This window comes from Fukomys damarensis, unplaced genomic scaffold (assembly GCF_012274545.1).
Source record: "Fukomys damarensis isolate Sample0158 unplaced genomic scaffold, DMR_v1.0_HiC HiC_scaffold_22, whole genome shotgun sequence".
Classification (NCBI taxonomy): Eukaryota; Metazoa; Chordata; class Mammalia; order Rodentia; family Bathyergidae; genus Fukomys; species Fukomys damarensis.
The window spans coordinates 12890369-12902558 of record NW_022900934.1 but is presented as its reverse complement, the minus strand read 5'-3'; the positions used below and the strand labels follow the sequence as shown (position 1 = coordinate 12902558).

The 12190-nt window shown below is 41.9% G+C and overlaps 2 protein-coding genes across 2 annotated transcripts in view; one reads left to right on the top strand and one right to left on the bottom strand.

Annotated features, from left to right (window-relative positions):
• Ncoa3 (nuclear receptor coactivator 3) overlaps positions 1-12190 on the top strand; it is a 120111-nt gene that overhangs the window by 90924 nt on the left and 16997 nt on the right. The window contains 8 exon segments of the mRNA XM_010626279.3: positions 1441-1581; positions 5548-5695; positions 6726-7117; positions 7211-8079; positions 9104-9245; positions 10585-10779; positions 11129-11389; positions 11484-11610. Coding sequence (XP_010624581.2) covers positions 1441-1581; positions 5548-5695; positions 6726-7117; positions 7211-8079; positions 9104-9245; positions 10585-10779; positions 11129-11389; positions 11484-11610 — 2275 coding nt within the window.
• Positions 4239-5075, bottom strand: Znf575 (zinc finger protein 575). The gene is given in 4 exon segments (XM_033767064.1): positions 4239-4816; positions 4819-4867; positions 4869-5000; positions 5002-5075. Coding segments are annotated over 4 exon segments (639 nt in total). The 3' UTR covers positions 4239-4432.

The window sequence follows — 12190 nt, the reverse complement described above, 5'->3', positions numbered from 1 at the left end:
TTAAGAAGTTTTAAACATGGTGGCACTGTTACCCGTGTTCACCTTCAGGGTCTCTTGTGATTATCTAACCCCAAATGATGAGGTCAAGGCTTTGTCCTATGTACTTCATCTCAGTGATGAGACCTCCAAGCTTGGTGATAGAGAAGAAGCTAACTTATTGTCCCAGATCATAGGTAATAAGAGAATGTGTACCTAGGTCTGCTTGATTTAGACGAAAACCTGTAGTTCCTGAAAGAAAGCCGGTAGTGTTGGCTTTGTGTAACTCTAAGTGATTTCATAAATGGAGTAGTTTTAAATAAATATAAAGTGTATCTGTTGCTATTAGAATGTATGTATAATATGTACATGTGTTTAGAGATCTAAGCTCAGGAGAAGGGCCTGAAGACTATTCTGTATTCACAATGCATAGATACTTAAATTACTCTTTCTCAGAATGAGTTCTTCCTAGCCAACCCCCACTAACATTTTTATTTTTGGTCACCATTAAAACTCTGGTTTTAAAGATTATTTAACTGGTGGCTTATTTCTCTCAGCTCTGTCCGCATTAGTTGTTTTCTCATGCTCAGTAGGTTTTTTAGAACTATCTTGCATTGTGGATTCCCAAGGTTTTTCTTAGTCCATGCTTAACTACTGTGGTAACGAGATGATGAATTTTTCTAGTTTTCTTAGTGTCAGCTTTTTGGATGCTTGTTTCTAGTCCTTTAGATATCTTATCTGTCGTCTTCAGGATTGGTGTTGAACATAACCAGTGTCTTGGATCTATTTTTTTTTTATTAAAACTTGTGCAGAACAGACAAATAACTATTGCTAATTTTGACATCAGCTTGGGTTTCATTCATAGCCTGCCAATTTTTGGCCATGAACAAATTTTGTCTCATCCAAGAGCCATACCAAGTCAGTAGGTTACCCAGTTTTTGTCTTGGGCTTCTCCATAATTACTTTTGGATTTTTTAACTGCAGCTTCTTCATTCTGCACATCAGCAAGGATCACTTGAAAAACTCAACTTCCCCTGGAGAAGTTTTATACCCTCTCCAGGCATTTTCCCCTCTTTTACTAACCTGGGTCTTGTTTCAAGAGTTTTTATTTTCCTACTTCAAGTCATAGGTGGAATTGATAGTTCCAGTCCTCTAGTCACCTGGTCCTTCTGTGATTAGCCCCTGACACTACCTGGGTGTATCAGAGAGATTCTTTATGAATCAATAAAAGATTCTCTTATGAGAAAACAGGAAGTGTACAAAACAGTATGTATATTCTCATACCCCTAGCAGAACGTGTAGATATAACAGCATCCTACAGGACTATGTCTTCGAGGAAAAACAAAAATTTAGACTAGAAAAGGCAGAATAATGATTTAATAGCTTTAATTTTTGTGCTAAGCCATGGATAGGCAGGCATAAATACTTCTGGGTAGCATTTAAATCTTTATTTTCTATTTATAGGAAAAGTTGTTAATATCGATACAAATTCACTAAGATCCTCCATGAGGCCTGGCTTTGAAGATATAATCCGAAGGTGTATTCAGAGGTTTTTTAGTCTTAATGATGGGCAGTCATGGTCCCAGAAACGTCACTATCAAGAAGGTAAAGACATTCGGAGTTGATTCTTGATCTAGATGGTTGGGTGTGTTATACACATGACTGTAGGTGTGGGGGAAGGAAAATAAGTCTTTTTTGTTTTGTTTTTTTGAGATAGGATGTCACTATGTAGTTCAGGTATGTTGTGATCTCTCTACGTCGCCCAGTCTAACCTTGAAGTTCCAGTGATCCCCCTGCCTTAGCCTCCCAAGTGCTGTGATTATGGGCATGTGACACCATACCTGGTGCAGTCTCTGGTTGGAAAATAATTTTTCTTTATTTTTTGCTTTAAACACCACATTTTTTTTCTTATATCTCTGGAGATCAGTAGTCCAAAGTCAGCCCCATCTAGAAAGAAAGTGTCCATAGCCCTGGAAGCTCTCTGAAAGAATGCATTTCCTTTCATTTTCTAGCTTCTACAGGCTGAGGCTGCCCAAATTCCTTAGCACTCCTCTCTGCCCTGTTTTCCCATATAAGGACCCTTGTAATCCCACTGGTCGTACCCAAATATTCAGAGAAGATTCTTAAATTTATACAAGCTCCCCTTTGTTGTGTGTATGCTGATAGAGATTCTGGGGATTATACCAAGACATACTTAGGGGGCATTATTCTGCATATCACAGGATCCCATTCAACTATATATTGTAACCTTATTTGTTGATAGGTCTATCCTTTCCCTACTCATCTACAGTAGGGTTTGGTAAATTACCAGAGGCAAAATTTAACCCACTGACTTTCTATAGTCTTATCAGAACACAGCCACACCCCTTCATGTATGTGTAATACTGTGTATAGCTACTTTTCCACTACAGCAGCAGAGTTAACTATTTGTGGCAGACGCTCTAGCCTGTAAAACCTGAGAATATACATTACCTGGCTGGCCATTGTAGCTTACCTTTATAATCCCAGCATTCTTGGAGGCTCAGACAGGAAGACTCCAAGCTCAAGACCAGCCTGGGCAACTCAGCAAGATCCTGTCTCAAAAAATAATAAGCTCATTGTGAAGCCCCAGTCCTGAGGAGAGAGGGAGAGAATATGCACTATCAGATCCCTTACAGGAAAGCCTGTCTCTGATCTACAGGTAGGGTTTGTCATATATCAGTATAAGTACGGGTCTGTTTCTATAGTTTTTTTTGGCGGGGGGGTGGTGCGTACTGGACTTCGAACTCAGGACCTTGTGCTTGTGAGGCAGGTGCTGGAACCACTGAGCTAAATCCCTGGCCCAGATTTCAGTTTCTTTCCATTGACTTGCTCCCAAGCTAACACCGCAGACGTCACTATTACAGCTTTGTTATAATTCTTGTACCTGGGGAAAGGGGGACACAACAAGGCTCCCATACTTCTAGTTTTGGCTTTTTTGGGGGGTCGACTGGGGATTGAACCCAGGGCCTCGCACCTGCTAGACAAGAGTTCCATCATTGATCTAAATTCCCAGGCCCATAAAGGTCTTGCTGAGCTGCTCAGGCTGGGGTGGAACTTTTGATCCACCTCCCTCAGCTTTCCAAATTGTGGGGATGGGTCAGGGATTTAGCTCAGTGATGCCACTGCCCGTCTCCCAAGCACAAGGTACTGAGTTTGATCCTCAGCACAAAAAAAAGATGTCCAATTTCAAATTGTGGGGACTACAGGCCTGCATCACCACACCCCCACCCTTTTTTGGTTTGGTACTGGGGATTGAACTCAGGACTTTCAGCCTGCAAGGCAGGTGGTGGCACCACTGAGCTAAATCCTGAGCCCTAGCATGCCTTTTTTGGGCCACTACTTGATTAGTGTACACTGTCCTCACTGGGCCAAGTCTGTCTTCAGTGCTGTATCCCTAATGTTCTACGCAGGGTGTAGCACTTGGTAGTTGATCAGTACAATGTATGGAACAAAGAGCAGTCCTGTGCTAGGTCATTCACTCTTCTGTTAGGGTGAGAAGAGGATGCTTGCCCCTTCCCAATGCCTTAAGACATTCTTGTTTTACAGATGAGGTACGAGTCCAGAGAGGGGACAGTGTTTTGTCCACAGACTCACATATCCAAAGGAGGCAGGCAGAACTGGCTCCAAGGTTTAGGCTGTCAGATATTTTAGTACTGTCATGGGTCTTTATTCTTCTGGTATCCCCTTGCATATCTCTGGGCTCGTTCCACACGAGTTCATGGAGTGATGACGTTCTCCCTACAGCCACCCATTCCATTCCATGGCAGCATCGTCATTCATTTCTGGCCCCCAGTGATGGGCTCGTGGACTGTAGAAAGTCTGGCCACAGGGCTGGGGATTTAGCTCAGTGGTTCCACTGCCTGCCTTGCCAAGGACCTGAGTTCGATCCCTGGTACCAAAAATAAATAAAATAAATAAAAAATAAATAAAATCTGGCCACAGCTCTCCTGCTGCCATGCTCTTTATACCCTTTCCCCATGCTTGAGTTTATAGGATAAATTCCTACAGGTGAAATCATTTCAGCAGGGAAGTAAGTGTCTGAAATGATCGTGTGGCCAAGATGGGGTCATTAAGTGAAACCTTGATTTGACGCAATAAGGAGAGCCTTTTTGCCCACACTCCTCACCAACTGTGGCAGGATACCTGCTGACTTTTTACCTTTGCCATAGAAATGCGGGGGGAGAACCAGATAGAGCCAGCACCACCAAATCATAGCTCCAGTTCCGTAGTTTTGGACCCAGGGCTAAGTCTGGGTGACACCTGCCCCTCAGGTGAGCACAGTTCCTCAGCCTTCTACTTTCAGGCCTGGTATAAATGGCCAGTCTCTTCCTGCCAGGTCAGTAGAAACTGCAAATCTGTACAGCTGGCCTAGAAATCCCACCTCTTTATTCATGGGGCAGGCAGCAGAGGGGGCCCATGAGCCACCGGTAGGGACTCACTCTCTATCCCCCTGGCCCTCCGCCTGGTGGTGGCCTTGCTGGTGCACAAGCAGGAGGTGTCTTTGGCCAAAGGCCTGGCCGCAGGTGGAGCACTGGTGCCAGCTGATGGCCCGGCAGTCCGGCGTGGTGGTGGGGTCATGACAGAGACGATGGGTGGCCAGCTAGGAGGGGATTGAGAAGGCCTTGGGGCAGTGCGGTCAAGGATAGGGGTGAGTGTCGGTGGCATGGTGCGTGTGGCAGTGGGCCTTTAGCTTGGAAGGGTAGCAGAAGGACTTGGAGCTGTCAGGGCATGGGTAGGGGCAAGTGGGCATGTGGGTCCAGAGATGGGCCGCCAGCTTGGAGTGGTAGTCAGAAGCCTTCGGGCAGTGCGGGCACGGGCACAGGTGGGGTGGGCCCCACTGTGTGTGAGGTGGTGCGTTGCCAGCTTGGAGAGGGGTAGGAGAAGGCCTTGTGTCAGGGCAGCAGTGCAGGTGCTGGGGTGGGGACTGCCGGTGGTGTAGGGAAGGTGAGCCCCCACCTGTGGTGGGCCCTGGAGCCGACTGGTTGGGTTTCTGTGGCCGGCCCTTTGGTCACTGTGTCGTTGCCAGAAGGACTAGGATCTGTGGGCCAGGCCTGAGATTTCACGCCTTGCTGCAACATCCTGCGGGCACAGGAACATAGGGGCCATGCTTCTGCCTTAGGCTCAGTCCATTGCAACTGCATTGACCATGTAAATTTCATCCTCTGCCTAGAGTTGAGGCCGTGTAGGATGGAGTTGGGGGACTTCAAGGCCACCCCTCCCACCTTGGCTACTGTTGCTGTGGCTACAGCTTCCTGCTGCCCTGAGCCAGTCAGACCATGGAGGGGATCCAAGGAGAGGGGAGGAAGAGGGAGCCCCAGGAGGGTGGGGCCCTGCCTCATTGTCATCCCCTCCTCCTGCGGATCTGAGGATCGGCTGCCTGCAAAATAATTCTTGAGCCTATTGCCTTTGATTGAAATTTTTGTGCAAGTACAATCTTTCACTGGATCATTTAAAAAAAATTTTGGGTTTGAAATACAATTCTCTCTTCTATATATAAGCATTTATTTTAACTGATTGTAAATACTAGTAATAGTGTGTTTCACTTAACAGCTTATATTCATGGCCACGCAGAAACCCCAGTGTATCGCTTTTCATTGGCTGATGGAACTATAGTGACTGCCCAAACAAAAAGCAAACTCTTCCGAAATCCTGTAACAAATGATCGTCATGGTTTTGTCTCAACTCATTTTCTTCAGAGGTAATGATAGGTTTCTGTGCATTTGTGTGTTAAATGCAGTGTTTTCACAAGATGCTTTATTAACATAAAAAGAGAAAAAGTTATGGGCAGTAGATTTTGCTCACTGGTTCTGCCGTCTGCCTCACAGGCACAGGGACCTGAGTTTGATCCCCGGTACCTACATAAATAGATAAATAAAATAACAAAAGAGATAAAGTTAATGAGAGAAATGGCAAAAACTGTTGGATTTAGATTCCTAGATTGTTTTCTTTATGAATATATTTTTATGTAAAAATGAGTATTTCACTAAATAATTACTTTGTGGGAAAGTGAAGAGATGTGAAGTCTGGTGGATAAAGAGCATATAAAATCTGATTACCTCTGTTACCATTAATTTCTTTTTGGGTGTGTTTTTAGGTTTTTTGAAACAAGGTCTCACTATGTAGTTCAGGCTGATGTTAAACTTATACATATCCCTGGCTGGCCTCGAACTTGCAGCAGTCCTCCTGCCTCAGCCTCCATAGTGCTGGGATTAAAGGCATGTGCTACCACTCCTGGCTTTTGATTTCTAATGATGTATTACATTGATTTTAGGGGCTGAATTTAAAGTTTGAAAGTATATTGTAAGAATAAAGTGTAGTAACTGCTGGTATTATTGCTAATGGCAACTAAACAACAGATGAATATTCACCCATTAATTATCTTGAGTAAATTTTCAGGTATTTTCAGGTTAACCCCTAGACATGTGGCAATTCTACTAAAGCCTCGCTGAGAGATTCCACCTGGAATCCTCCATAGCACTGTGGTGGTGTCATTCTAATTTAGATTTTCTGACTTACTAAAAAATACATTATTAGTGATCTAGTACCTAAATTGGGTGTGGCAGGAGGCATTGGAATGACACCTAAAAGAAGGTACGTTTCCTAGGCAGTTACTTCATCCTTCTCTTTTTCTCTTTCCATTTCCTCTCTTTGTTGCCCCAAATGTAATTCTGGGCTTTAATGCATTCTTGTAATTTTTTAGTAAAAGTTTGATATTTCTTTCTTTGCAGAGAACAGAATGGGTATAGATCAAATCCAGGTCCTGTAGGACAAGGCGTTAGACCTCCTGCTGCTGGATGCAACAGTTCAGTAGGCAGCATGAGCATGTCACCAAATCAAGGCTTACAGATGTTGAGCAGCAGGGCCTATGGCTTGGCAGACCCCAGCACCACAGGGCAGCTGAGCGGAGCTAGGTATGGGGCTTCCAATAACATTGCTTCACTGACAGCCGGACCAAGCATGCAGTCACCGTCTTCCTACCAAAACAACAACTATGGGCTCACCATGAGTAGTCCTCCACATGGTAGTCCTGGTCTTGGCTCCAACCAGCAGAACATTATGATTTCACCTCGTAATCGTGGGAGTCCAAAGATGGTGTCACATCAGTTTTCTCCTGTTGCAGGTATTCACGGTAGCGTTCTTTCTTTTTTTGTTTTAGAAACTAAAGTACTATTTTGTCTAATAGCCTAATTTCCTAATTTTTGTCCAAATGTAGGAGTACACTCTCCCATGGGATCTTCTGGCAGTACAGGAAGCCACAACTTTTCCAGCAGCTCTCTCAGTGCCCTGCAAGCCATTAGTGAGGGTGTGGGGACTTCTCTTTTATCTACTTTGTCTTCACCAGGACCCAAACTGGATAATTCTCCAAATATGAATATAACCCAACCAAGTAAAGTGAGCAGTCAGGATTCTAAGAGTCCTTTAGGCATGTATTGTGACCAGAATCCAGTGGAGAGTACAATGTGTCAGTCAAATAGCAGAGATCACCTCAATGACAAAGAAAGTAAGGAGAACAGTGGTGAAGGGGCAGAGAATCAGAAGGGTCCTTTGGAAAGCAAAGGTCATAAAAAATTGCTGCAGTTACTCACCTGCTCTTCTGATGACCGAGGCCATTCTTCCTTGACCAACTCCCCCTTAGATTCAGGTTGTAAAGACTCTTCTGTTAGTGTCACCAGCCCCTCTGGAGTCTCTTCCTCAACATCTGGAGGTGTTTCCTCCACGTCCAGCATGCATGGTTCACTGTTGCAAGAGAAGCACCGGATTTTGCATAAGTTGCTGCAGAATGGGAATTCACCAGCTGAAGTAGCTAAAATTACTGCAGAAGCTACTGGGAAAGACACCAGCAGTACAATTGCTTGTGGTGAAGGAACTGTCAAGCAGGAGCAGCTGAGTCCTAAGAAGAAGGAGAATAATGCACTTCTTAGATATTTGCTGGATAGGGATGATCCCAGTGATACACTCTGTAAAGAAGTACAGCCCCAAGTTGACGGGATGGATAATAAAACGAGTCAGTGCAGCAGCTCCTCCATTCCCAGCTCAACTCAAGAGAAAGACCGTAAAATTAAGACGGAAACAAGTGAAGAGGTAATTGATTTTTCTCTCTGTTTGAACCTAGTCATGTGTGTCATCCATTTAGAAAGATAATGTTTTATACACAAATATTTGTTTGCTAATTTAAGTCTTATCTAAGCAATTCCCTATTTAGGGGAAGTTAGTCTTGGGTTTTCATTTCTTTGTAATACTTTTGGGTGTTAGCAAAGTATTGTGATGCAATTTTGAAATAACAGCTGTGTATCTTCTAAACTTTGGATATAATTCACCTGGAAATTTGAAAAGTTTTAGGCTGTAATGTTGGAACAAGCAGATTGGGTCATTAAGGCTACTATAGAAGGAAGAAAAAAATTTCAATTGAACATAATTTTGATTTTGATTTTCCTGGTATTGGGGATCAGCGTCAGGACCTTGTGTTTGCAAGACAGAGTGCCACTGAGTTAAATCCCAGGCCCAATTTTGATTCTTTTCTAATAATCAAGTTTCATTTACATGCTCACATTGTATGTAAGCATTTTTTTAAACTCTTAAAAACTACTCTAGGCACAACTAAAAGGCTTGGAGATGTCTCGCAGTTAGGGTGTGGGTTTAATGTTCGAGCTAGTGCTCATTCACATTTATTGATCACTCTTTTTAGAGCATCCCATGAATATCTTGTTTAGACACCAGCTTGCCACTTGTACTATTAATCACACTTCTTATAGAAGGCATATAGATAGATAGATAGATAGTGATTGTTAACTGGAAAATATTCATTAAAATTTGTTTTAAACAAATTTTTTTCTTCGCTGGAAAATATAGTTTGAAAATTAAATGTCTAAGTGACAAAAATGCCTTTTTTAAAGCACCAAGTTTGGTGATTTGTAAACTGTTCATACTTCTGAGGGAGGAAGATTAGGGATGGGAGTCATAAGAAGCCAGGTGTTAAGTTGGGCATTATCATTTTAGGAAAATACTATATTTTATTTGTTCCTTCATATATTTTCTTCCGATGAACATGTTTATAGATGTGTATCTGGCATGCTACATAGGTTAATTTTTGAAATTTCATTTTCAGGGATCTGGAGACTTGGATAATCTAGATGCTATTCTTGGTGATCTGAGTAGTTCTGATTTTTACAATAATCCTGTATCAACAAATGGTAGTCATTTGGGGAGCAAGCAACAAATGTTTCAAGGAACTACTTCTCTGGGTAAAGGTAAACTAGTTTTTGTTGTTTGAAACTTTTCTGTTACTTGTATGTGGTTTTATACCAAAACCAGGATATAATAACTACAATTTAAATTGAGACATACTCTGCCTTTCATTTTCTCATCCTAATTCAGTGTGTTTTTTTGTTTGAGCTGTTTTGTTTTTTTTTTGAGACAGGGTCTCACTATGTAGTTGAGACTGACCTGGAACTCACTGTGTAGCCCAGGCTGGATTCGAATTCACAGCAATCCTCCTGCCTCAGCCTCCCGAGTGCTGGGATTACAGGCGCACACCACCATGCCTGGCTAATTCAGTGTGTTTTTCAAAGTTTTTTTGTTTTTTGTTTTCTTTCAAAATCCCATTTCTAATGAATATGCCAAGTATCCATGTAACTTGTAGGAAAATATTAATTTTTGTTTATTCATATGAGTAGTAGTTGCTAGGACTTACGTTTAATTTAGCCACAGAGAATTGGATTAAAAACCAATTTAAGCCAGGGATTTAGCTCATTGGTGTTGCCACTGCCTGCCTTGAAAGCATAAGGTCCTGACTGAGTTTGATCCATGGTACCAAAAAAAAAAAAAAAAAAAAAAAAACAAACAAACAAACCAAAAACAACAAAAAAACAAAAACCCAACTCAGATGATAGGTTAAAACCTGTCCTCTGGTTCTTCGCTAAGTTCTCCTGTATTTCTTATGTGTTTACTCATTGACCATTTTAACAAGGAGATATATTGTTGAGAAGGCATAATTTACAGTTAACCTAGAATGGTGATTATTGATTTTCATTGGTACTGTTTTCTAAACTGAAATGGATAGTCAGATCAATCACACAGATTGGGGTTAAAAAAAGGGGAAATATACATAACATATCTGGCTGTAGAAGAATGTCCAGCATTTCAGCCAACACTGAAATTGCTGTTTCTACTTTATTTCTACTGTATAATTTTTTAAACTTAGCATTGATTTTGTAAGGGAATATAATATTTGTTTTTGTGAGAAGGACATTTTCATGTGGGGAATGGTGGTGTTCATATCTTGTACTTGATGACTTACATGTTTTCTTTTTTGTTAACATGGATCAAACTCAGGACCTTGCACTTGTGAGGCAGGCCACAATGCCACTGAGCTAAATCCCCAATCCCTATTTTTTTGTTTTTTTGAGACAGGGTCTCACTATGTATTTAAGGCTGGCCTTGAGCTCACTGTGTAGCCCAGGTTGGCCTCGGACATGTGGTGATCCTCCTACCTCACCCTCCTGAGTCCTGGGATTATAGGGGACTTGATCTCTTATGTATTGAATCAGCATGGGATATTTATGTAGTGTGCTTCTGTGTTTTTAACAGGTTTGAGAAGTCCACAACCTGTGCAGTCCATTCGTCCTCCATATAGCCGAGCAGTGTCTCTAGATAGCCCTGTTACTGTTGGCTCAAGTCCTCCAATAAAGAATATCAGCGCTTTTCCCATGTTACCAAAGCATCCCCTATTGGGTGGGACTCCAAGAATGATGGATAGTCAGGAAAATTATGGCTCAAACATGGGTAGGTTATTTCTATTTAGTATTTATGCTTAAAAATGCTTTTGAACAAAGCACAATTTCAATATGTGTGTTAAGCTATTTAAATAATTGGGAAAAGTTTAAAAATATCAACATTTCATAAAGATATTTTATGTCTTGGTTATTTAAACTCTTACAGAATTTGTTTGCTGAAGACATTATTTTAGCTTATAATCAGTATGTGGCAACAGTGGCTAATTTAAACTATCACTATATTTGGCCAGGACTGTTCTCAGGATGACAGAGTGATTTGGCAAAGGAAGTATCTTATTGACCACAAAGAGGATTTCATCATGTTATGGAAAAGTCCTAATCATTTTTACCTGTTTTAGGTGGACCAAACAGAAATGTAACTGTGAGCCAGGCTCCTACCTCAGGAGACTGGGGCTTACCAAATTCAAAGGCCAGCAGAATGGAACCTATGAGTACAAACTCTATGGGAAGGCCAGGAGGAGATTACAGTGCTTCTTTACCCAGACCTTCAGTGGGAAGTGCTGTGCCAGTCTTGCCTCTTCGGTCAAATAGCATACCGGGTGCAAGGCCAATGTTGCTGCAGCAGCATCAGCAGCATCAGCAGCAGCAGCTTCAGATGAGTATGTGTCATAAAAAAATACCGTTAGTTATTTTAAGGTAATTTTTACTATTGGCTTATATGAAAACTTAACCCTTTTCTTTTCACTCCCCTAGAGCCTGGTGAGATTCCCATGGGAATGGGGATCAATCCCTATGGCCAAGCAGCACCATCTAGTCAACCAGGTTCCTGGCCAGATGGCATGCTGTCCATGGAACAAGGCCCTCATGTGACTCAAAATAGGTGGGGCTTTATTTTGTGATTGTTGAACATGTTAGCATTGAGAAAAGAGTCAGAGCAGGGAAAACAAAAAACATGAAAGAGAATGTGAAAAATTCTCTGTAGTTGAAGTACTTGGTTGCTCTCCTGAAACAGCAGGTGGAAACAGCTGTACCATTAGTGATTAGGACCATGTAGTAGTCAGGTCTCTCAGAATCTCTCTCTGAGGTGATTATTTTTTTATAGTGATAATCTCATGTGGAGGGAGAAAAATTAGTATTTTGCCAGTATAAGTACATATTTCCTGTGGTTTTATAAATGGTGTTCAGAGAGAAAGGCTGTTTTTCTGAAAATTAGTCTTTATGGATTGGATAGTGACTTTTTTGTTTGTTTTTTTTGTTGTTGTTGTTGTTTTTGTTTTGTTTCGTTTTTTTGAGACAGGGTATGACTTTGTAGTTGAGACTGACCTTGAACTAACTACATAGCCCACACTGGTCTCAGACTCACAGTGATCCTCCTGCCTCAACCTCCCGAGTGCTGGGATTACAGGTGTGTGCCACCATGCCTGGCCTGTTTATGTTTTTTTTTTTTTTTTTTTTTTTTT